General features: G+C 32.7%; 1 protein-coding gene across 1 annotated transcript in view; it reads left to right on the top strand.

Annotated features, from left to right (window-relative positions):
- Window positions 1-1,380: 1,380 nt before the first annotated feature.
- LOC133197214 (vitamin D3 receptor B-like) overlaps window positions 1,381-27,870 on the top strand; it is a 73,163-nt gene continuing 46,673 nt past the window's right edge. Inside the window, exons 1-2 of the mRNA XM_061333130.1 lie at window positions 1,381-1,533; window positions 17,443-17,472. Of these exons, the coding sequence (XP_061189114.1) occupies window positions 1,477-1,533; window positions 17,443-17,472 (87 nt within the window). The 5' untranslated portion in view covers window positions 1,381-1,476. The remainder of the gene's footprint in view (window positions 1,534-17,442; window positions 17,473-27,870) is intronic.

The following is a 27,870-nucleotide window of genomic DNA, read 5'->3' as shown; positions in this document are numbered from 1 at the left end:
GGGACTAGTATTGCTAATGCAATACTCTCAGAATGCTTGTTCTAACTAGAGATCAGTGTTCACAGTACCTCTAGTTTTTTTTTCTTTTTTTAAAGCAAAATGTATGGAACGCCAAATTAACATATATTCAAATATTTGAACCTATCTTCAATTAATTGTACCTATCTTCAAACCAATTGTACCTATCTGTGAATGAACTAAAGATAGGTTTAATTCAATTATACCTATCTTTAATTCATTTGAAGATAGGTACAATTGATTTGAAGATAGGTACAATTGATTTGAAGATAGGTACAAATGCCATGAATTAAAGATAGGTATAACTGATTTAAAGATACATGTAGGTGCAACTGAATTGAACCTATCTTTAATTATACAGACACTACAATAACAACTACTCCCCATAAAAATGCTTTGTTCGGTTACCTCCATGTTCAAGTCGCTGTTAGAGGGAGTTTTCATTATTTTCTATCACACAAAATGACTTGAACCTAGGTATAATTGAATTGTACCTATCTTCAAATCCTTTTGGATATGTTTCAATTGTACCTATCTTCAATTGTACCTATCTTTAAATCAATTGTACCTATCTTCAAATAAATTAAAGATAGGTATAATTCAATTGAACCTATCTTAAATTGAATTAAAGATGTAAATTCCATTAAAGATAAATGTAATTTATTTGAACCTAGGTTTAATTATTTAGAGATAGGTATAATTATTTATACCTATCTTTAATTCATTTAGACCTATCTTTAATTCAATTGTACTTATCTTCAATTCATTTGGAGATAGGTACAATTATTTGAAGATAGGTACAATTATTTGAAGATAGGTTCAAATATTTGAATATATGTTAATTTGGCGTTCCATAAATATGAGCTGCATGCATTTTTGAGAATTTTATTTTGCTGTTAAAATGTGTTTATGATCACGGGCACTGGAAGTTGATGTAAATGTTGAGTATGTGCATGTATAAAAAAGGATTTTATACATGCACATACTCAATATTACATTAACTTCCAATGCCCGTGTTTATGATAATTTTTTATGTGAATCTTTAAATGGACAGAAGCAAAGTATCAAATTGTTTCAGAATAAAGGATTCTGCACAATCTTGTACAGGACGACAGTAATGTAATTTTGCTTCAATCAAAGCTAGTTTTCCATCGCAAATATGAACAACAGAAGTTTATAAACATTCTTTTTTCTGTCATTGAAATAGTTAATTACAATTTTTCAACAAATATTTCTGACATCGAAAAACCATTCTTTGCAAAGCGCGAGCACTCTTATTTTACCTTAAACGTTCAATATTTTATTTTTTGATAATCTCTCTTGGATTCAGAGCTCTTTTGAAATTAAAGGTAAGAAATGTTATGTAATCCAGAAGATGGTTGGAGATGCCCTGTAACCATTTAATTTGTCTTGTTGAATGCACTACATCCCTAGTTTTCATTTTTGCCGAGTGGTAGAATGGAAGTATCATCAAATTCGAATTCTCTAGACGAGGATGTCACAGATAAATCAATTGTAAGTATCTGGGAAAACTGTCGACGAACAGGTCTAGATTAGGCCTAGTGGAGTCTGCTCTGCTTCGGTGATTTTGAAAAAATAATATGAGTAACTTCCGATTTTAAATTCAACGTGTGTATTTTGGTAAGAGATTGGTGGCGTAAATTTTTTGTGTTTCAAGTATTTGTATATTAAGAAAGAATTACTAACAGATACTCTAAAAACTAAAAAAGACTCTGTCTTAAAGATTGTCGGTTAGTTTATATATTACATAATCGATGTGGATTGAGAATACACGAGGGGACCAGCAAGGCAAGGTAAATGTCATTTAATTTCAATCAAGTGTTACAAGATTTCATTATAATTTTTTGTAATCTCGCTCAAAAATTTTGTTAATAAAATTGGAAAAATTGCAGCACTTAGTTAAACTGGGAATAGTAAGTAATTAAGTAAGTAAATTATTTTCAATTTTTGGCCCATTAAGAGCGGGTGCACGATGTTTCGGGACCACGACATTTCGGGACCTGACTAATACGACGTTTCGGGACTAGCAACAAGACGGTTCGGGACTTGGGTAAAGACGATTCGGGACTTGAGTTAATTTTTTTCGGGATCTAAACAAATTATTTAATTATGGTGATATAGCATATTATTCTAATTACACATAGTACCTAATATTTCAAGCTAAATCCAAATTTTAATTTTTATGTATATATATAATAAAAATTGTCATAAAGATATACTTTGATGGGTTTTTTTTCATAACAGACGAAGAAGAATAAATCTTTACAATATTCATTTTTATTTCTTTTTATTTTTTTATCATTTTTTATTAGTTATTTTTTCTTGTGTGTGTGGTGATGGGGGGGGGGGGGGGGGTCCAAAATTTAATCTTCTCAGGATGATGATAGATATTTTAAAATATTCAAGTGATCTTCAGCTACCGTCGAATATATCTTTAAAAAACATGTCAGTAAATTGTTAAAACAACAACTGGGATCAGGTACACGTATCCCAACTGATACTCTGTACATAGGGAGGTGTTACGTACATGTATATATAAAGACGCCGCTGGTAATGGGAACTAAAAAGATTGACTGTGTGGTTTCTTTTGAAATTATTTTAAGAAAATAAAAATCTAAAAATATGGAAAAAATATCGTTTGTTTATTGGTAAATGAAATAATTCAGAATCAAACAATAGTTCAACAAAATATAAAGGTTTTCAAAATGTTTTGATCTTGATTTTGTCTACCTTTTCCCAAACGGTTTCAAATATTTTTTTTCCAAAAAGTTGAACATGGAATATTTCAGATTCTGATTCAAAACAACTACCCATAAAACGTAAAGTTTTTACTGCACATATGCTAGCTTGAGCCTTTGTAAATTTTGTAAACAAATATGAAATCAAATACCTAAAATTATTATTAAAAAGGAGAGAAAGAAAGTCTTAGAAAGAAAAACACGTCCGTGGTCTTCACACAGCAGTTACGATTGTCTCCCGGCTTTAATTCTACAAACTCTCGTATCAAACACTATTAATAAATCAAATACATATTTTTTAAAAAAAAAATTGAATTAAATTTTGGTCAAATGTTAACCAAATACTTTATAAAGGTAATATATCAAATACTGTAATAAGAAATTAAAGAGACAACACCGCGGGCGTTTGATTTTCTCGGCAGGCGTGCTCCATGCCGCAGGCAAACTTTAAAACTAATAAAAACTCCAATCAGTGCTTCTTAAATTATAAATTGTGTATCAAACTGAGAAATTATACATGTATAAACATAAAAACACAAGTAAACAAGTTTTATTTCATTTCCTTTACAAAATATTTAGAAGTCCCGAAACATGTTAGCCCAAGTCCCGAAACGTGTTAACCCAAGTCCCGAAACGTGTTGTTAGGTCCCGAAACGTCGGGGTCCCGAAACGTCGCGGTCCCGAAACATCCATAATTCTTAAGAGCGTATGAGAACAACATCAAACGTAAATAAGAAAACAAACAAACGATAAGAGAACCGATAATCACATTTATTGCAGTTGCAGATACAACTTTAAAATAGAAACATGATTTTGCTTAGAGATATTTTCTCTTAGTAAAATCATCTGCAATGTTTCTATTATATCATTGTTTTGGTTTGTCAGATAAAGATTGAATGAAATTTTTAAACAATCAACTGCATGATTAAACATTAATTGTGAAAATAAATTTATTTGCTTAAAAAGCAGGACCACCCCCCCCCCCCCTTGCAAAATGTTTTTTGTTTCAGATAGATATTAGCCCTATTAGTTCTGGTATCAAATTAGTTTTCATTGTCTGGATAAGATTTGTTGATATGCTAATAGTCAGTGCAATATTTACAGCTGCAACATATGCTACATATTGGATTCACAAATCAGATAAACATTGGAAAATGAATATGTAGTACTTTTAGAGGTTAATCATTTTTATTAGATTTTTTAATATTTTCGCAGTTGTAATTTAGGAATCCTAAGTTTTTACAGCAGGTAATTTTGATTTCCCATCAACTGAGAAAGTTCATGGGTTCTCATTACTGCAAATACAAATTATTGAACAATACCAAATATTTCAATTTTTTCCCTTAAAGCCCGAGATAGTAAGCACCGCCCTCAGATTTACCTGGTCTGTATACCCCCGTCAATCAAGTGAATTAAGGTCCATCATTGGGTGCTTGAAATTGATTGACATTTATTAGCTACTAGTCCATCGTCGCAAACCACGGCCAAAATGTACGATCCTCTCCCATTCTGGCTGTGGTTGAATGAGAAGGGAATATTTCGTAACTCATTAAAATATTGACCAATGCGAGTAAAGCATTGTCGGATAATGAACTTTAACACGACCTTTCAATACCCAATCGCAGTATACGAAACATTTCTTGTTTACTGTTGATGTCAGTTGTAGATTTCAATTGCAATGGAAACAAATATTGTCATTGGCTGAACATGACGTCACAATACAGAGGTGTAAATATTCAAGATTACGACACTTTTTGTGATCAAGCAGCCACGGGTAGGAGAGAGCTATATGCGGACTCCGGACCGTGGCTTGAGACGATGCTACTAGTCCCTGTGTACAACTTGAACACCTTGTTTGACACTCATGGCGACCATCAAATTAACTTTCGATCTTTTGATATTTACCATGTTTACCACATATATAACAGTGTGATAAAGAAGCCATGTCGATGCGAAAAATTTTAGCTTGATTATAATATCTATAGTAGAAACACATGAAAAATCTATTTGTGTCATAAAGCCATGAATGCCCCCTTCAGGCAAGCTAAATTTTAAATGCCATATTTAGTTTTTAATTTGTATTCAAACGACCTGTATTTTCTTGTAAAATAGCTGCATATGCAATTTCAACCTTTTACATTCATCCCTACAAACGTTAGAGAGCAATACTGAAAATTTCTGAATTTTTTCTAAGTTCAAGAGAGATAATTCTATCAGGTGCACATCCAGGAATTTTTTCTAGGGGGAGGGGGTGGGGGTGGGGGTTCTACATCAATTTTAACAAATATCGGACTTGAAAATTAAAAAAAAATGTAGACAACTTGCCCAAACTTGAAAATCTATTGTGGGGGTGGGTGGGTTGCAGGGATGGGGTAATGTGTAATTGTAATTGACAGTAATTAATTACAAATCTCAAAGTAATTGAAAGTAATGTGTATTGTTATACCTTTAATAATTGTCTCCTATGTAATTCTTTACTTAAAAAAGTCTAACATTTCTAATGTTTTACTGAGCGGTCATAAAAAATCGATGTTTGACCGCAGAGCTAGATATTGGACCTGTTGATGAGATGTTGGACCGCTTACATCACAATGTGAGCGGGGTCAGCTGTATCTTATTTCCATTCGTTGGAGTATGACAGAACTTAACGGAATTGACCATGTTTAAACCGCGGTGCGGGTAAACAAAATTTGCATGTTATGTCAAAATAAAAAGTAAAAGGTACAACAAAACATTTATTGACTGTGTTCTCGTGCAAAATGCATTTTGTCGACCCCTCAAACCAAACTGTTTGCCTTCGGCCTAACGGCCTCAGGCAAACAGTTTTGTTCTTGGGTCCGACAAAACGCATGTTGCCCTCGAACCCAGTCAATAAATGTATAATATTGGCCAAATTTTCAATTACATGTAATTGTATTGATATGCATAGGTTATCGTCCTCAAACAGAATGAATATTATTGATATTTAGATTCATTGTTCCAGTCCAAGCAATTACCAGCATAAAGAGATTATACTGCATTTGTGTGTGATTTTTTTTTTTTAAACAAGTTAACTTTTTTTTTATACCCTCTGCAAAAGAGAAGGGGGGGGGGGGTGTTGTGGAATCACTTTCTGTCTGTCCATCTATCTAGCTGTCTCTCTATCTGTCCATGCATTTTTTTTTCTTATAACTTTCTAAATGTCTTATTATGTCCAGATTTAGTTTATTGTTTATGTATGTTATTGGTACTAAGTTTGGAATCTCAAACAGAGATATATAGAATACCATGGATATATCAGAGTAAGGTCACAACCAGTTTTTCTTTTTTTATTTTACTGTCAAAAAAATTCTGGATTTTTTTTTCTTGGCCTTAATCAGTTCAAGATAACAAGGTTTTGACTGTATTTTAAAACCAAAGTTGATACTGTAATCCATTCAGTTTTGAGCTGGGGTGTTGTAGATTCCTAACTGTATATAAGAATGAACTGGGGAAAGAGAAAATGTCTGAAATTTTTATAATTGTGTACATAGTATAAAAGGATGAAAACTGCAATTACTACCCTGGGATCATTAAATAATAATCTTGCCTATTGCTGAAGATCCAACAACTACTCTTTATCTGTAACATTAAGATTAATTAACACCCCTGTCTGCACATTGTATTTGTTTTGAAGCTAGGGTCAATCCTGGGTTATGACTTATAACATGTAGCCTTCTGTGAATGCAAACATTATGTTTGCATTCACAGAAGGCTACATGTTATAAAGTACATACTTCTCATACTAATTTAACATAGATAGTAACTACAAATTGTTTGTATTTTATTTTTCATGTATGCCTTATGTCTATCTGTTATTTTGTATCTGTCATCTATGTGTTCTTGTAATCTCAATACACTATTATAAAATGGTTAAGAGATTCAAATTATTAAATGTAGTTCAAATACACTTTTAATCGTAATTTTAGTAAATAGCTTAAAAGAAGTGAAAGCTATATATATATATATATATATATATATATATATATATATATATATATATATATATATATATATATATATATATATATAATTGCCTTATGTCAATACAAAGATACTGTTAAATCAAGTAGATGGGTAATAACCTCACTCGCATTTAGGGAATACCTTTGAGTAAATTGTGTCATTATATTCTTCCTTTAAAATCTCTTTTTAATATGTTTTCTATCAAATTGTCATATTCTCATCCCTTTATCCATTTAACCCCACTCTTAAATACTTATCCCTCTGTGGAGTTCTTGCTCCCCCCCCCCCCCCCCCATGTGAAAATTCCCAATATTAATATTACAGGAAAAAATATGGGTAAAAATTAAGTTCAATTTGGAAAAAAAAATATTTGTAAAATTTTAATTGTTGGGTTATATTGGTAGTTAAATATCATTACACTTGCATTTTCAAGCATTTTGGAGTCTTTCTAAATATAATAACTTCAGTGGAAAATCCCAATTGACAAGAAAGTGATTATAAATTTTCTAGTTCCATTGCTGTGTGCTATTTTCCCAAGAAGACAAGAAAAAAGTTCTGTGTGCATGCGAGCATCAAGAAATGCTGTGTATTGATCAATTTAAAAAAAAAAAAAGACTGCATGGTGATAATTGACTTATATATCAGATATATATTGATCAATTATGATATTGGTCTTAGGAGAAAGATGCATGTATATATTGTCTATCAGACTGCTTAGGGTATTTTGACAGATGCTGCTTACTGAAGAACTTTCAAAATCATTCACCGATACTTTGATACTGATCGATGCACAGTAAATGTGAAGTACGGTACATGTTCAATTTTTGTTATGTTGTTATAATAAAGACTAAAATTAGATAAATTTAGAATATTTATATTAGATTGAGGATATTGATTGTCTAAAATTGGGTGCATTGGAAGTCCTTGTTTCCAAGTCAAGAAAAGTACCTTTTTTTCTACTGAATGTGTTAAATTTTCCAAATTGTCATTACCCCCATCATTAAAGATTATTAAGCTAAAATTGCTACATTTTTTTTTCAATGTTGAAAAAAAAAATAAAATTGAAACAAAAAAACTAATAATCCAAATTATGACAATTTTACTGAGTACATTTATATTGAATTTTTCCCAGTATTTCTTAAAATGTCACTTGTTTTCCTAATATTAATGGCCCTGGCTCCTGAAGTACCAAAAAAGTGGCATGACAGCTCTGAAAATACAAGACATATTTGAATGCTTTCAATGATGTTAATTTACACTGATACAAAACATATTGATTTTCACCAATAAATTTCCAAACATTGACCAAGGTTGAGTGGTCATTTGTTAATAGAAAACCTTTTGCAATGTTTGCTTTACTTTGTTCGTAATAAGGCATATTTCCTTTCAGTATGTTAGCCCTTCTCTCTTCTTTGTATATTCTTGGAGTGAAATTTCTGCCATTGAAATCACTCCAAAGTTATTGATTAATCTTTGACCACAGTCCTTTATGACCTTTAAAGTCGGTCAGTTTTAATCTAGTTCACGTCTTTGATGAAACATTAGTTGAAATACTTCTGGTGCATGCAAGTAGATTTTTGTTTGGTCAGGTGATTTAAAACTTACCCCAATAACATTCAGTGGACAATATAAGAATATAAATCAATATAGTGGCTTTATATATTTTTAGCTCACCTAGTAAGTGAGAGGATTAAGAGAACTTTTCTGATTCATAATTGTCCCACACGTATGTAGCTTCCTTGTAAATTCTGTGAGTGATATTTTGGCCAATGAAATCACTTAAAAGTTACTGCTTAAGCTGTGATCACAGTCCTTTATTGCTTTTACTTTAAAGTCAGAACATGTACACAACTATGTATGTGCATATATACATGTGCATCCATGTAAAGTTTACACATCTTCCCTGACCAGAACCACTGTGCCTATTTCAACCAAACTGGCCATAAAGCATCTTTGCATGGATGAAGAAGATGCAAGTTTGTTCAAATGGAGGGTCACACCCTCTTCCAAGGGGAGTTATTTAAATACAGAAAATAGGTAAAAACCATTTAAAATTCTTCTAAAGAACCAGAGGGTAAAAAAAAAAACCTCAAGGTAAAGCTTTCTTAATTAATGTTGATTCAGTTTGTTCATATCATAGCCCTTGGGGAAAGGTTGGGCTGCAATAGGGGATCAGAATTTTATATGGAAATAGATATCAATTTTCTCGAGAACAATAGCTCTACTGATTTACAGAAGCATCCCCCTTATGTAGTTCAGATTCAAGTTCAAATCATGTCTGTATATAGGGCTATAGTGAGTCCACAATAAAAGGTCAAATTTATATATTGTATGCATGAAAACATTTTACATTTTTTTTTCCATAAAATAGACATAAGGGCCATCATTAGTTATATTTATAAACACTTCTCAAATGCATAATGTGTCTATCATATTTTTTTTCAAATTGTGGTTCTTTGGGCTAGGATTGGGACACAATATTGGGCAAAAGCTATAATAAACTTCTTCGTAAGAGTAGCATGCCCAGAATTAGTTAAATTGGTAGTACAGTGTAAAGAATCTTTATGTAGTGTAGATATATATAGAGATGTGTTTAATTAAATCATGGGCCCTGAGGCAAGGTTTGGGCCACCGTGAGTGAAACAAGTTCAAAGGTTTACATGGGAATGTATTAGAAAAAAATCTTTAAATCTTCTTCTTGAGATTAGGACCCCAATAAGTTGTAGTAAGTCATAATATGCAAGTATATCTACATGTAGTATAGATTCAAGTTTGTCCAAACCATGGATGTAGGGACTCGGTTTGGGCCACAATTGGGAACACGTTTTATACAGAAATAATAGATCTGTAAGAACAAGAAGACTACTACATGTAGTACAAATTGTTAAGTTGACAACATGCCTAAATATACTGTAAATTAAAGCTATGGACTTAATTTGGAGCTGACAATAAAAAGTTTCATTTATCATCATGTTCATAAAATATGTCAGGAGATCATGGACTCAGGTGAGCATTGTGGCCCATGGGCCCCTTGACTAACTTTTTTTAAAAGTTGGGTCAGTGGTTAGACCTATTTATATTTAGCAGATACATGTAGCAGTATATGTAGTATTTCTCAGCTTCACCAAGGATAATTCCAGATTAAGTCAACTCTTTATTGTGATTTGACACATGACTGGCAGTAGGTCGGTACCGTATTTTTTATATGATACAAGTACTTGTTGTGATAATTAACTGAGAATGGAGTGTATATCAAGTTGGATAAATCAGAAGGTAATTAAAAAAAATTATTCTTGTTCTTTATTGAATCTTTGATTAAATGTGTAGATATTCAGAAATTCCGAGTGGGATTCTGACCCTATGAATTGCCTCAGGCTAATTACCATGTCAAGCTGGATTACTGACGGGCAGACCAGTAAAACCTATTGGGTCATTAGGTTTAAGGTTATATTTACCAGTGTTCACAGAAAAGGATTAAAATTTTACCAAAACATTGAAAAGAAAATGTAGAACAGTTTTAACCTTCTGCACACATGGTGCATATTTTATTCTCTGTGTAGGGTCACTTCTTGTGGTATTATGTTATACCTGGAGATGCATGCATTAATTAGCTCTGTCTGTGAAGAGGGAAGGTTTGTACATTGTGCTGGATATAGCTAGCTGATTTATAGTCATGATTATATGAAATGTTTAGCAGAGTGAAAAAAATTTGCCGTGTCACTTGGTTCATAGGTGATTAGAAAATGTGTTTTTCCAAGCTATGTTTCAAGGACAACCCAACTTTGCATATTTTCACCTGTGTTGTAGGCATTCAACATGCACTTCATGACAATGCCAGGAAGTCATTTTTATCACAGACTGTATTTTAAGTAAAAACCTCTTATACTGCTATAACAGCTTGCCTGCTGGGACACTGAACTTTTCTGAAAACTTGTTAGAAAGCTATTTTTGTCATCTCCTTAAAAAAAAAAAAACATACAGACACAAAAAATTGAAAGTTTTCACCTCTATCTTCTAGATTTAAGAATGTTTTGGAATTTCTGGGTAACATTTATTTTCTTCTTGTGATTGGAATGATTTTGCAGAGAAAAAAATATGGAAGCTATATTGTTCTACATGTAGATATGGTTAGTAGTGTGACTATATTTTCATTGTGAATTTGAAATTAAACACATATATAGTCATGAGGACTATAAAATTCAGGGAAAAGTAATTAGTCCAGACATAAATTGTAAGAAATAGTTGCTATATAATAAACAGCTAGGGTTTACACTCCAGACATTGACACATGCATACTTTAAAATATCATAAATTAAATGTAGCTTATATCACACTTCAAAATAATTTTCGTAAGGGTCTGTTCATAATTAAAGCATAATGTTAACAGGAATCTTGTATATAGTTTGCACCAAGTGATTGATTATCAGTTGATAAGTTATTAGGCCAGTCATTCATTATACTGACAGCTACTTCAGCATGTTCAGTGAGAAAGACAAAATCTAGGTCATTTAGAATCATATTACACACAAAAAAGCAGAAATGACTGTATTGTTCAATAACTGCCCCCCCCCCCCCCCCCCCCTCCTGATTTTGGTTCAAGCTGATGCAAAACGAAGTGCATATCAAATTTTAATTTTTTTTGAAGACATTTAATTCCCGTAAAATATAATCTGATGTCCTTGAAGTGTCAAGAACTTGGTTACTGTCCCTGACCTAATAACATAGTGGAATAATTTTCATTGATGGTAGCTCTGAGTTTATTGAAAGGTCAATGATGCTGATGTGGTAACAGATAGACAAAGGTCATGGTAACGTCATGCCAAAAATTTTTACCATGACCCAGTCTATATCTATTGCAGAGGTCATTGACATTGCTGTCATCATTGGTGTTGTATGATGCCTATCAACTCAAATCGAGGTCATAGACACATGATGATAGATAAGTTGAGATAGTCATTTATGTCTGAATCTTGACCTGTAATTGTATCAAGGTCAAGGACATAGGTTTTGACCTTGAAGCTGGGCAGGGAGTCTATGTTACCTTTTTTTGGTTTTACTGGTATACTTATTGGTGGACAATCAGTTCTTTCCAAGTTAAATGCCTTTAGAATAATGATAAAATTTGTCTTCCAGACTTGACTTCGTGATTGGGAGGCCTGGGTTCGATTCTGGTTCGCCACACCATGTCAAACCTAAGACGTAAACATAGGTAGTGACTGTTCCTCCGCCAAGCACCCGGCACTAGAAGTGAAAGTCATGGGACTTTCGGGTGAGACCTTAAAAACTGAGGTCCCGTGTCATGGTAGGCATTGGCACGATAAAGAACCCTCACTGCTCAATGGCTCTGAGTGCCAAGTATAGGTCAAAATTTGAAGCCCTTCACCGGCATACAGTGACGTCTCTATATGAGTGAAAAATTCTCCAATGGGATGTTGAACAACATACAATCAATCCAGACTTGACTTGTATCTTTACCCTGCCTCAGACATTTTCAACATCTTTCTTAGTGTAAGACAAATGTTGAGGTGTTGTGCTGCAGTGCAAATTATGTGTAGTCATTCAATATACCCTTAAACCTTGACATTGTTTTATGCAAGTAATTGCTCCCGACAGCTGCTTCCACAACTTGATTTACAGTGTAAGGGTACAACAAACTTTTTGAAATATTTTTGTGGAAAACATGCTGTGAAAATTGAAAATAAACTTCACGGGAGGGCTGATTTGTCTGCAATGTCACTTGTGAATAATTATCTAAAGCATAACACAGATAAAGAAGTTCTAAAGCAATTTTTTTTTGAAGGGGAAAAAAGGCATCAGTGTCCCCTTAGTGTTTCAGAAAACAATGTTATTACATAATCAAAGTCACTTACAATACAGCTCCTCAAGTTCTCAAGGAAATGTTCATCTGAGATGATAATTGATTTGAACAGTTAACAATGCTTGAATGTATATGATGTCATAGATTGTTATATGATTTCTGAGATTCATTTTAAATATTCTTCAGGGCATAGTGAAGTTATTAGAGGAAACGAAGCTAAAGTGTGTCACAGGTTATTATTTCGTGCATGGGTATATCAATATAGCAGCTATACATATCATTTTGGTTTTCAAAAGAAGCTGCAATAATTTGTTAATTAATACATTATTGTTTGTTTTTATGGGAAAGTTATTTTTAATATCATGAGTAGTTGTATATCAGGTGAATCAATTGAAGGAATTATGATTTAGGAGACATCTATAGTATAAGGGGCTGATAGATACAATTGGGGGAGATTTGTGAGCAGATGACATAAATATGGTGTTCAAGAGGCTCTAGACAATAATGAAAAATGTTGAGAATACTTTAATATACACATATTACCAATTGTATCATTCACATGCAGATTTCTGTTATTTTTTTTCTTTCTTACATCCCTTACTTTCTTACATTACATTAACCCAGGGTCATTATGGCAAGTTCAAGGTCACTGGTACAAAACGCACAGGTCTACAACTTCTTTATAGAGAAAGATTGGAACTTATAGTTCAATCAAGGTGTGTGTGCCCCCTTATGGCAGCTTATAGTGAAGGTTATAAACTTTCTTAAATGCAAACAAATGTGTTGGTACCAAAAGTGAAACACTGATGCCCCCGTATTGCAACTTATAGCGAAGGTTAAACTTTCATAAATGCAAACAAATATGTTGGTACCCTAAGTAAGGTCTTGTCTGGAGGAATATACCTGTGAAATATGAAAGCCCTAGCAACAACCATTGAAAAGATATGGAAAAGGTTAAAGTTTTTCAAAAATAAGTCAAACCTCAAGGTCAAGGTCAAATGATCAAAATTAATGGTACCCAAGGAAAGAACTTCTTACAAGAAATAGGCTTGTGAAATATAAAAGTCCTGGCACCAACCATTCAAAAGATATGGCCAAGGTTAAAGTTTTTCAAAAGTAGGTCAACCTCCAAGGTCAAGGTCAATGGGCTATAATTGTTGGTATCTAAAGGAAGGTCTTTTCACAAGGATTAAACATGTGAGTAAATGAAAGCCCTAGCACCAACTGTTCAAAAGTTATGAACAAGGTTAAAGTTTTCCAAAAGTAGGTCAAACTCCAAGGTCAAGGTCAAAGGGTCAAAATTGTTGGTATCCAAAGGAAGGTCTTGTCACAAGGATTGCACATGTGAAGTATGAAAGCCCTAGCACCAACCATTCAAAAGTTATGACCAAGTTAAAGTTTTTCAAAAGTAGGTCAAACTCCTAGGTCAAGGTCAAAGAGTCAAAGTTGTTGGTCTCCAAAAGAAGGTCTTGTCACAAGGATTATACATGTGAAGTATGAAAGCTCAAGCACAAACTGTTCAAAAGTTATGGCCAAGGTTAAAGCTGGGTAAAATTTTGTAAAACTGGGTCAAACTCCAAGGTCAAATATGATGGTACCCAAAGAAAGGTCTTGTCACAAGGAATACACGTGTGAAATATGAAAGCCAACTACCAACCATTCAAAATTATGATCAATGTTAAAGTTTTTGCAGACAAACAAACAGATAAACAGACAAACAGACAGACGGACAGGGCAAAAACTATATATCCCCGAATCTTTGATATGGGGGCATAAAAAAATATTGCTTATGATATGAAGGTGTGTCATGACCTTAAGCCTTTGCCATTTGATCAAGTTCAAGGTCACTTGTAGAAAAATGTAAAATTCCTGGAGATTAATTAATGGAGAACATTAGAGTCTCATACTTAATCAAAAATATTGCATATGATCTGAAGTATATATTGACATTGACCCAAAGTCATTCCAAGAAGTTCAAGGTCACTGGCAAAAAAGTGTTTATTTGTGTCTTGTCTTTAACTCTCAAGGCTAATTGAAAATTGATACTTGATGCAAAGATTGCTTATGACTTAAGAATGTGTCTTGATCTAACCCAAGGTCATTTTGGCAAGTTCAAGGTCACTGGCAGAAAAAGTGTTAGATTTGTATCTGGTCTATAACTTTCTGATTGATAAACATTGGAGGATCATACCCCGTAAATCTGGAAATTTTTACTGTAGATAAATTTTTAGCAAATTTGTGTGTGCATTGCATTCGCAAAAATATTTTTCTTAAAAATAAATCAACAACAAAAAATGTAAACAAAAAGTTTGCTGACAGCTGTTGGCTATTTTTTTAATCCAGTGAACAGGTGTTCATAAGCAGTAGCCAATTTAAGAAACCTGTTTATACTACAAGCTAATTACCCGTGATAATCCGTGCATGGAAAGTGTCTTCACTACATTCATGTCTCTTTTAAATTATTTCTCCAAGAAAGAGAGGCCAGTTTTATACATATTATGTAATTCAATATTAATTAGACGTTTTTTCTCTTCTTATACCCGGGAGAATGTTTTTATCTGAAGGTTATTTAAAGCTGACATTGTTTTATGTACATGCGTGATTTAGTAAAATGTTATGACAACTTTAAACAGTTTAGGTGTTTTATTGCTTTTAATATTTTTATCTGATTATTGAACATTGCAATCATTTAATATTGTATGTACATGCGTAATTTATTGTATGTATATATGCGTAATTTATTGTATGTATATATGCGTAATTTATAATCTGATTATTGAACGTTGGCATCGCTTAATATTGTATACGTACGAGTACATGCATGATATATTGTATGTACATGTGTACGTATAAACTGTTTTGAAAATTTTAATTTAATTTAAAAATTTCCAGATTTACGGTACTTCACACAAATATTACTTATGCCTTGAATGTGTGTTATGCCCTGACCCAAGGTATTCTGACAAGCTCATGGCAGAAAGTGTATAAAAATTTTGTTGGAACTTGAAACTTTAAAAAAAATTGAGCTATAAGTTGTCTTTAAAATGTAGGAGGGGGGGGGGGTGCACTTGCTCAGTACCCCTAATTCATACTTCTCATAAAGACAAAATTCTTGGGTTAGAATAATGCATGCACAGGTTTGTGTCCAATTCTTGGACTGTACATTAGTTTTATGTATAGCTGCCACTACAATTTGAAAGAGCTCAAATAATTTTCAAAATTGATATTTTTTGGTTAATGAACATGGAGAGTGTTTTGAGAGTTTTCTGGCAACTTTACCTCTGAAAAAGCTTTGATTAATATTCACCAATCAAAAAAAAAATCGCAAACTCTGTCAATTGATGATCTTGTGTTTTGACATACTTGTATCCACACCTCCAGTTAAGATCCTCGAACAATATATTCTACCTTTTTTTTCTTTTGATTAGATTTTTTTTCATGCTAATATAGCATGTAAATGAGATGCTCAGCTGAATACTTATCTGTATACTGACCAAATAATCAGAAATAATTGTCCAAAAATACTATACATATAAAATGTGTGGAAATTGCCATGGAAAGTAATTGTACATTTGCCAATTACGCATGCTCAGTATGAAGAAAATAATTAAAAGAAGACATGTAGAATTTTTTTATCAAAACTTGTTTGAACAATTTTCATCATACTCAAAGTGGGGAGGAAAAAAAATCTGAGAATTGGTAGTGAGACAGTACTGTTATACAAAGGAGTTGTAAGTGTAATGTAGTGCTAGCATGCTTATAAGTACATGTATGAAGTACAGGTATTTTCACACCTTACACTCTACTGGTATTTAGGATGTTTTCTGCCGTAGAGAGAATCATGTTAATAATTGCCACCAAGGAAGAAATATACAGTTGAACTTCGTTATCTCGAACACTGATATCTCTAATAGCATGGATATGTCGAAGTGATTTGGAAGTCCCAATCACTTATTCTTTCACTATTTTACCCCTGATATCTGGAATACTCAGATATCTCAAAGTATTTTCTTGGTCCCATCAAGGTCGAGATAACAAGATTTCACTGTAATTTAGTTATTGATTCTTGTTTCACTTAACAAGATCAATACTGTATTGGAATACTTCTGGCTAGAGGTAATGCTAGTAATTTTTTTCAGTGATATTGGCAAAGATTACTTTTCATGGTGGTATATCCATTTTGGATTAAGAAAAGCAAATTACTGGTACATGTTTTCACTGAATGAATTGCATAATTTGCTGTAGTTGTCCCGATGTCTGAATGTTGTGTTATGTAAATTTTATTTTTTTGTCTGTCAATCTTGTAAGGATGCATTTACTGCAGTTTTATTTTTTTTTTACCTTGAACAGTGATCTTGAGCTAAATTTGAGAATTCTTTTATGGGCTTCTTGCATATGATAGCTTTTTGTGCTATTAAGTGATGCTCAGACAACTTGATCACAGCAGTGAGAATTCTTGATAAATCAGTATAGACTCTACAAACACACAGAAATTTTTGGGATGCATACCCTATTAACAATTTTTTTTGTGTGTATATTTTGTATTATGATGGAGGACTGACATCCTGTTTAAATAGCTTCAAAGTTGATATGGTGACCTTTATGGAAAAGTTTTATGTTGAATTTCAAGTTATTTAGTTGAAAAGATCACATTAATTTTTGTAAAACTCTTGTACAATGTTGATACAAAAAGTTTTGAAAAGGGAAAATCTTATGCTACTGATGTGAGTCATATATGTCAACCAAAAGATTCTCCCCCACCTCCAATTCAAATGAGACTATTTAAAACAGTGTTGCATAAGAGATCTCTGATATAATATGGTAATTATCCTTATTGATTTTGATATTTTTTCTCATTTTAAGGTCCTTGGGGATGTCAAGACAAGCAGCAAGGTAGGTGACAATATCATTGTGTTATTTCTTACTAACCATAGGACATTACATCGATTTACCAATCCCTGTCAAAAGGATGTAACAGACAGAACAATAAAAACCCCAATCACAGCCTCTGCACTATTGCAGATTTTAAAAAATTCGGTCATTGCTCCATTTCTATACAACCCGTAAGTGTCATATGATTATAAAGTCTTTAATTGAATATAAGTGTTAATTAGAGACAGTGTGAAAGAGGGATATTTTTAGATCAGGTGATTATCAAGAACTTTATCTTCTATTGGAAATGACAAGAACTTTGATAAATAACATAAAATCAAGCTTCTTGGGTGGGTTTATTTCTTAGATTTTTAAGGGGAAGAAATAAATCTTAATGCGCTAGGACTTGTTCCAAAATGTACACAATTATTTTCAGTTATATTTAAATTAAAAAAAAAACTTAACTAATTTTTATGGTAATCAGTATGTTAAAGAAGTCAAATGATGGCAATATGTCATGAAAATGTAATAAACTCAGAAATTATGTATGAATATAGGAACCTGATGATATAGCCTTGAGTCAGATTCATGAAACCACAAATATTGATTATTTAAGACTATTGTTGATTGACATTCACTACAAAATAATTATTTATGTATTCTGTTAGAAGGAAGAATTGTGTTTCTGAAGTGTCAGATTTTTGCATTTATAGGTTTAACCATTACTGTAATTGTCCCATATGTTATAAGCACCAATGCCCATATATATTCTTCTTCCTCCCCCTATTGTTTTTAATCTAAATCAGTCATGCCTCTTAATAATTAAGGCCTCCTTGTCTAAAAAAAAAAAGGCAATGACCAAGCAAAATTGTGTGGATAAATGAAGCACTCAAAGAACTGAAATTTTTTTCTAAATAAATCTTTGTTTTTAGCTCACCTGAGCTTAAAGTGAGCTATTCTGATCACAAATTGTATGGGTGTCCATTTTTTGTCTCTCTGTATGTTTCAATTTATATGTTCATCTGTAAACTTTATGAATTTTTCACTTTTTAGTACACCAGAGCTGAAAGCTCAAGTGAGGCTTTCTGATCAATTTTAACGTCCCTCTGTCTGCCTGTCCATCCATTTGTAAATTTTTCACAATTTCGTTGTCTGAAGAACCACTGGGCCAGTTTCAACCAAACATGCCACAAAGCATTGTTGAGTGAAAGGAAATTCCGGAATTCAAGTTTGTTAAAATGAAGGGCCACACCCTCTTTAATGGGGAGATATTTTAGAATTTTTAGTTTACATAGGAAAATATAGGAGAAAATCTTTAAAACTCTTCTTCTCAAAAACAGCGAAGCCTAATTTGTCATATTTGCTAGGTTTATCCCCATATCATGTAGATTCAAGTTTATTTCAAATCATAGTCCCTGGGGGTAGGGTAGGGCCAAAGTAGGAGATCAATGTTTTATAGGAATATATAGGAAAAGTCTTAAAAATTTTCCCTCCAATGAATAGGAAAACCATAATTAGTCATAATGGTATGCAAGCATCCTCAGATAGTTTAGATTCAAGTTTGTTTAGATCAGAGCCCTCAGGAATATGTTGAGGGTACAATAGCAGATCAAATTTTTTGAATGGAATATTAGGAAGAAATCTTTTCTAGAGTAGTAAGACCACACTAAATCATAATAATAAGTCAAACAATATATCCTTAATTCTCATTATAGCATGGGTTCCATTGTATCGCGGTATTTCCCAAAAATTAGGATACATAGCTCATATCCTTTTTGTTGATGGACTATCTGTCTGTCGTCTGAATGTTGACTTTTGTGATGATTAAAAAATATGGAACACACGTTGGAAAAATATTTATTCAAATAAAACAAAATTTTACAGATTTCCATTCCCATTTTTATTTTTATTTAGACCATTGAATATATAACCAAGTAAAATCCATAATTTAAGTTCATATTTTGAAAGCCTTAAGTTGTGTTATACTTAAGTTTTCATGTAGATTTACATCATAAATTTAAAAAATAAAAATTGTACTTTGTGACCGTGCCAAACCTCCATGTTTTCAATACCGCAATACAATGAGACTCTCCACTTTTGGAGGTAAATTAGACTTCCTGTTATAAAAATACTAGACTACAAACTAAACGAAGAAAGCTTGGAAAATAATTAGCCACTAAAAAGTTAGGCCATTAATAGGTTTATGAATAATATTTGGTGAAAAGTTAATGTAAGAACTTGGAATAACTTTTTTATGCAAAAGAAATAAGTACCGTGATATTATGAGACACCAGTATACTATTTATAAGTTGTGTGGAATGAGTTTTTTTTTTTTTTTTTTTTTTTTTTTTTTTTTAAATTATGAACCCTGGGATTAGGGTTGGGCCAAAAATAGATCAAAATTTACATAATGCATGTGCACATGGGGAAAAAATCTCCTCCAGAACAGCAGAGTCATGTTGATTGTATTGATATTGAAGCATTCCAATGTTGTGTGTATTTAGCTTGATTAAAATCATAGCTGTAACTGTAACCATTGGGCCAATTTTGGCCAAAGCTGGCACAATGCATCTTTTTAAAATTTTGTTAAGGGGATCCCTCCATTGTTAGGTCATATTGATGCAATACCCAAGGTCTACTGTGAAATACAAGTCATGATTCTTATAAAGGATACAATTAGATTGGACTGATTTGCTTATATATACTTTGGAATGAGTATTTAGTCCTAGAATGTTCTGAGCATGATTCATTGTATGCATAATCAATGAAGACTATCTTTTATACATGATTGTATACATATTTTGAAAGTGATGTTTCCATTAGGCCTTAGACAGCAGTCTGCAGTGGGGGTATTGGTTTTACTGAAGAGTATGTTTTTCATTGAATGACCAAACTGGAATTTCTTTTCCTTTGAGTTCTCTTGAATTGTTTAATTGGTAGCCATGAATTTCATTAATTTCAATTTTTTAAAGATTTTCCTCTCTTTGAAATGACTGATACTAATTATAGAATAAGGTAAGAATCTTTCAGAGGTGGTGGGAAAAAGGAACTAATAAACCACATTTTACCCTTTTTTATTCTGGAAATCTTGCAGACACACCATCATCCATTACTCAATACTCAATGGGTCACAATGCCAACCTACCCAAGTCAATTACTGTAATTTTCTGACACATTATTTTTGAGAGCTTTTGCAGTATGAAGACCATAGGAACCATTGCCAACCAATGAAAAATGTCACATTTTATTTCTTCCTTGGAATATGTAACAAGTGTCTAATTCTCTATTATTTGGTTGCATTCCAACCTTTAATTATTTTAATTGAGTATATGACTTTATAGATATGAATGAATAAAATTATTACTTTTGAATACTTTGTTTTCATAGTAGTGTATGTAATTGATTCCCAGATATGTTTATCATGCATTTAAGGACATATGCAACGTACCTTACCTACTGATAATTTTTCAAGATATTCTTAATTTAAGATAATAGTGCCATCAGATGTTCATAGACAAAAAATCAGCATGCATTACCAGAGATTTTGAAAAGATATCAATTGATGAAAATTCTTGTATACTTCAAAGAAAAATATTCAAAAATTACTAAACATATATTCTAGATGTTTTGTTTATCCAAATTTGTTTTAGAAGAAGTGTACAACAGCATATATAGACATTAGAATGTAGCACACAGTTCCTTTAAGTATTGGAACTCTTCAACTCCAGGGAAAAAGACAATTAAGTTCAAACTACATTGCGTATTCCTTAAGACATCAAGCCTTCAACTTTTGGAACCATTCATTGTCACCTTTCTGGCACATGTATACATGGTAGCAACCGATTTTTTGCATGATTTGAGTTTACGGTATCAAAGATTAATTTGTAGAGAGTTTGGGGAAATTCTGAGACTACTCCTATATATCATTGCAGAGAATGGCTCTTAAATTACTTCTAGGTAAATAGTGGTTATAATTCTAATTTAAACATTTTTTTCAAATAACATATTTTATAGTGTCATGTCAATTTGAGAAAGTATATCCGTGTGTTGTTCTTCAAGATATCTGTATATATTAACTTCAAAATAGCCTAAATAATTCCTTTGTATGGCTTCAATTTCACCAAGAGATTATAAATAACCAAAACGGACTACATGAAAATACTTGCATATTGATAACTGTAAGAAAACAAAAATTTGAAATTAAAGTATTTTTGCATAAAATTTTAAACCTGTTAATGCAGCCCAGCTGGTCACCAGGTCAGTTAGTCTCTGGAGTGAATCTTTTCTGCATAGAGATGTTGCATTTCAATTTTTGACCAATTTTTACAACTTAAATTCATGGTAACGGTTCTAACGTCAGGAACTTCTTTCCTGTAAGTTATCAATTGACATAGATTTTTGGAATAGTTTGTCCCAGGTTTGTGACACAGCTGCAAGGTTTATATTTAATGCACTTCTTATCCATGAGGGTTAATGTATTCATTCATTAGCATTTTTGATTGAAATATCAGAAGTGATTCCACGAATCTAGAATTATTTGTGATATAATTCAATGTTCCTCTTGATGATGTGCTTTATTTGGGAGTTTTTGTGGATGGATTTTAAAATTCCTTTCAGGTATGCATGTTTGTATGTTATTTCTGCTGTGTGAAGCTGTCATTTCATTACATAAGTGTAAGCGATGTACCAGTTAACAGGTAACAGCCAGCCAGACTACCTGTTGTGATGTATGTAAAGGTGGAACAACTCGGTTCATTATAAATACTAAAACCTTTCTCCTCTAGTGGGAGAAAAGAGTCTATTATTGTCCTTTGAGAATTTTATGGGGGCCTGCCACATCCTCATGCTTCATGTGATTTATTTTGGAGACATGCAGGTCTCTGATCTACAGGTCATTTAACTTAACTTCAGTTATGTTATTAAAAATAACAATCCAAATTTCTACCATTTTTTTTTTCTGAATAGTCTAGTGCATTAATTGTGGAAATAAACCTTTAATTAAGTTTGGTTATAATAAAACTGAATAATTTGGTAATGAATTTAGAATCTGTGTAACTTATCTGAACATGACTGGTGTACATATCCAGTATATACCGTATATATATTTTTATGTAAAAACATGTGCCTTTCTTCCAAAAACTTTCAGTGTAAAAGAAAAACTTGCCTCTCTTCAAACCAACTCAGCAGAAAAACACAGCATTGTAGTAGAAACACATGCCTTCCACCCAAAAGCCTGCTTATAAATGTAATACATGTAGAAACATGTGCCTTTCATCCAAAAGCCAGCTTAATGTAGTAGAAACACATGCCTTCCACCCAAAAGCCTGCTTATAAATGTAATAGAAACATGTGCCTTTCATCCAAAAGCCAGCTTAATGTAGTAGAAACACATGCCTAATCCATCCAAAAGTCTGCATAATATAGTAGAAACACATGCCTTCATTTTAAAAAAACCCTCTATGTTACAGAAACACATGCTTTGTTTCCATCCAAAAGACTGCTTGGTGTAAAAGAAAAACATGCCTTCTGTCTGAAAGCTAGGTCATTTTAATAATAACATGCTTTCCTTAAAAAAAGACTGCTTTATTGAAATAGAAACACATGCCTTCCATCTAAAACAACTCACTTATTTGGTATCTTATATCTTAATGTAATAGAAACACATGCTTATAGTTTCCAACCAAAAAGACTGTTTTAGTGTAAAAGAAAGATATGCCTTCTATCAGAAAGCAATGCCATTATAATAGGAACACATGCTTTCCTTCCAAAAATCTGCTTTATTGAAATAATCTTTCAACTCACTTTCTGGTGCCTTCAATCTCAATGTCATGGTAATGCATGCTTATTGTTTCCAAACAAAAAGACTGCTTAAGCTAGTGTAAAAGAAAGATATGCCTTTTACCTGAAAGCCTGGTCATTTTATTTGAAACTCATGCCTTCCATCCAAGAGTCTATTGTATAACACCCTCATAAAAGTCCTGGTGTATTAAAAATGCATGCCTGTCGTGTATATATAAAGAGTCAAAAAATAATGTGAAACATCCTGTCTGTAATATTGATACATAAAACATATCTCTTGTTATTTTGGTTCATCACAAGTTCAGTTGCAATGGGGCCGGCTTTCCGTAGGTTGGTCTGTCAAGACTGCAGTAAAACTTAAAGAACGTACCCTTTATATTGTGCATCTATCAAAAGTTCTAGCTGTTAAATTGATACACATCTTCCAACCATGTGTTTGTGAAGAGCAAGTCATATTGTAATAGAAACCTATATACATGTCTTTCGCAGATCTGAAAATCCTGCTGCAATAAAACACATGTAGTCCTCATTTTGTGTGATTGCATTTATTTCTCACATGCAAGCAATGCTAGCCAGATAAACTGAGATTAAATTTTTTCTTCAGTTCATTATAAGAGCTGCAAAAACTGATTACCACACTAAACAGTATTAGGCCAAACAAAAAAATATGTGTGGTTCCGGTTACACTTCCAAAAAAATTAGGGTAGGTAGGTAGGGATTTTTTTTTTTTTTTTTTTTTTTTTTTTAACAAATTGATTTTCTTAATTTTTTCTAAATAATACCTATCACTGCTTTGCAAATGGCATTTAGATGTGGTGTGATAATATACTAGTCAATATTGGTAGGGGACACCTACATGCTAGCTTGCTTTGGATTTAACACTATTAAACACTTGCACTATGTTTTGCAAGGAGGCCGTCATTGCTGAAACTAAAACTTAAACTGGAGCCATTGATGGAAATCGGGGAAAATTCCAGAAAAAATATGAAAATTGCCAAAAAAAGTTTAGGGTCGGGGGTATAAAATAGGGAAGGTCGGGTAACCGGAACCACACATATTTTTTTATTTGGCCTTAGTTGTGCTCTTGTGTGTCATGATCAAACTAGTCTAACAGTTATGGGCTAAAAAGGCAATATTCAAAGTAAAGCAAAAGTCATTATTACACAGCAATTCTGTACAAGTTAAGGAGGCTGGGGGGTCAACAAATTAACCACAAATTAACCACCAGATTTAACTTATATTTTTAGATATGATATCTTAAGCTGTCAACTATCATTTGGCAAAGAAAAATTTCAAAAATTTTAGTTTTAAAAATTGATCATTTTCTATATCTTCATATGGAGCTCTTCTTCTAAAGGAGATCAATATAGTCTAAAAATGGCCACAACCCCCCAGCCTCTTTAAGGATTCCCCATGGAAAGATTAAATAGTTTTCTGCGAGATGAATATCCATCTCTGTAATGTGCTAGTGATTTTGTTGATACTTAGTGATTTTTAATGATCTTATGTGACATAATATTTCATTAATCTAGTTGATTATGATTTGTGTGTTTTCTAAAAAATAAAATAAAATTGAATGTATGAATATAAAATTACTTGAATTTTTTTGTTTGAAAAAAATTAACTTCAGTTCCTGAGAATAATTTTAAAGTTTTCTGGAAATGTTATTTGTTGAAAAAGTGAAATGGATGTCTTATTTTTGGAAGCCTACTTTTTAAAAAAAAAAAAATGTAATTAGCAATAATGCAATGCACCCTATGATATCAAGTTAACATTTACCAGGTAAAATAATGGTTTGATTGGCTCATCTCTTGGGAATTCAGACCTGAGTGACTGTGTGGACTAGACTAACTAGTTGTGATGTTTAGTACTACTACTACACATTGTACATGTACATGCATTTATCTAGAAAGAAAATACCATCTTCCTTTTTGTTTTGAAATTCTTAATTAGCATGGCATTTATGCAAATGTTTCAAATTGTGACACTCATAAATATTCAAAGAAAAAAACCACTTGTAAGGAATACAGTAATTTGATTACTCTAAAAGTGCTTTTCCCAATGGAAGCAGAACATATGTTACTAAATAAGATATATTACTTTAGCGAAACATATAATTTCTTTAAGCTGTTAGCAGCATACTGGATGATTAAAAGATCAATGTGGGGGAATCTGATTAATTCCTTAAATGATTTTTTTTTGCAGCTTAGAGGCTATAATGAATAGGAGGTGCACAAATAAAATGTTTATAAAACACTTACATGTACACACATTATTTCCCTACTAAATTTATTTTCATGCTGTTTGGGACTTGTAGCACAACATTAAAGTGGCCAAAACAATTAATGCTCACAAAACAATTAATGCTCACATTTAATTGGTTTTATACTAATCTTTGTGTGTATCCCCCCTAAATATAGTAGTAGTCTTTGTGCTCATTCTGTTGTTGTGACAATGGACCTTAGCTGCAGGTCTGTGGCTCACTGGTCTGAAAAGTTTTGTACAGAGGTTATCCATCCCAAATTTTTCAGGCCAGTGAGCTATAGAACTGCAACTAAATGGACCTTTGCCCTTTGCTCATACTTAACTGAGCATTAGCAAAATTAATCCGAAGGCAGATGATATTCTTAGGTTACTTAGTTTCTAACTTATTAGCTCACCTGAGCCAAGTGAGCTTTTCTGATCAAAAAGTGTCGGGTATTAATCTCTGTCATCTGCCATATGTGTCATGTGTTGTCTTTAAATTTTTCACATTTTCAGCTTCTTCTCCAGAACCACTGGGCCAATTTTAACCAAACTATGTACAAAGTATCCTTGGGTAAAGGGGAGTTTTAATTGTTAAAATAAAGGGCCAAGTCCCCTTACAAGGGGAGGTAATTAAGATAAGACAAAAATAGGGTTGGATCATTAAAAAATCTTCTTCTCAAGAACCACTGGGCCAGAAAAGATGAAAGCTTCATTTCATACTGTAGATTCAAATTGTTCAAATCATTACCTGTGGAAGTAGGATGGGGCCACAAGAGGGGAACAAAGTATTAAATAGGAATATATAAGAGAAATCATTAAAAAAATTTCTTCTCAATATCAGAAAAAGCTATGATTAATCATTTTAATATAAAAATCTTCTCAAGAACAGCAAAGCCAGTATTAATACAGAAGCATTCTTATTCCTAAGGTAGTTTAGTTTCAAGATTGTTCAAATCATGACCCTCTAGGATAGGGAGGGACCACAACAGGGGTTCAGAGTTATACATAAGAATATATTGACAATATCTTAAAAAAATCTTCTTGAGAACAACACAGCCACAATTAGTCATATTTATACAGGAGCATCCTTGGGTAGTGTAAATTCAATTTTGTACAAATCATGACCCCCGGTAGGTAGGGAGGAGGTTCAATGGGTGATCAAAGTTCTAGAATGGAATTTAAAGGAAGGAAGAAGAATCTGCTGATGTAGAACAAGAAGGGCCATAGATACTCAGGTAAGCATTGTGGCCCATGGGTCTCTTGTTATTCCAGATGAATGAGTAAAAGTGTTTTAGAGCATGACTACTTTCAAGAAAGTATAAGCCCTAAATGTCCAAAAATACATCTGTTGCTGCAACTGACCCAGTTATGTTCTGGCTTAAGTAACTGGGTCAGGTCAATTTTAAAAGTATTTTGAGATCTTTTCCCAAGTTTCCCAATTAGTCATATTTATACAGGATTACCAGATTACCAGGATTCCCAATTAGTCATATTTATACAGGAGCATCCTTGGGTAGTGTAAATTCAATTGTTAAAATAAAGGGCCAAGTCCCCTTACAAGGGGAGGTAATTAAGATAAGACAAAAATAGGGTTGGATCATTAAAAAATCTTCTTCTCAAGAACCACTGGGCCAGAAAAGCTGAAACTTATGTGGAAGCATCCTCAAGTAGTTTAAATTCTAAATTGTTCAAATCATGACCCCTGGGGGTAGGGTGGGGCCACAATAAGGAATCCAAGTTTTACATTGAAATATATAGGCAAAATCTTTAAAAATCTTCTTCTCAAGAACCACTTGGCCAGAAAAGCTGAAACTTATGTGGAAGCATCCTGGGGTAGTGTAGATTCTAAATTGTTCATGACCCCCGGGGGGTAGGGCGGGGCCACAATAGGTATTACAAAGGGGGAAATCTGGTAAAGAACAGCATGGCCAAAGTTACTCAGGTGAGCGATGTGGCCCATGGGCCTCTTTTTTTTTTTTTTTTTTTTTTTTTAGGTTTATTCCTTCATAACTTTATGCCCTACCAGGACCAAACTTGCATGGATGATGCTTCTTTGATACATACTAACCATTCAGCTGAAGATGATGCAAGTGACTTGTACTTAATTATTTAATGAAAGACTGGGCCATAATGATTATGAACTTACCTGTAACTAATCATACAGAACATTCATTTAGAATGAAATTTGGCCTTACTGATAGATAACATTTGTCTACATGAGCTTTGCCATCTTTGATTACCTGTTTAATACATTAAAGAAGAGCATGCCTGATTTTGCATGTAAACAGAATTTTTAGTTAGAATTAGATCGATTAAGGCTGTGTTTTATTTATTTTAGAATGTTCATTCAAAATAACAAAGTGTGGTCACTCA

Source organism: Saccostrea echinata, unplaced genomic scaffold (genome assembly GCF_033153115.1).
Source record: "Saccostrea echinata isolate AGI-Se365-2 ecotype Australia unplaced genomic scaffold, CSIRO_AGI_Sech_v1 ptg000030l, whole genome shotgun sequence".
Taxonomy (NCBI): domain Eukaryota; kingdom Metazoa; phylum Mollusca; class Bivalvia; order Ostreida; family Ostreidae; genus Saccostrea; species Saccostrea echinata.
Note: the sequence above shows the minus strand (reverse complement) of the source record. Positions and strands in the feature narration are given on the sequence as shown.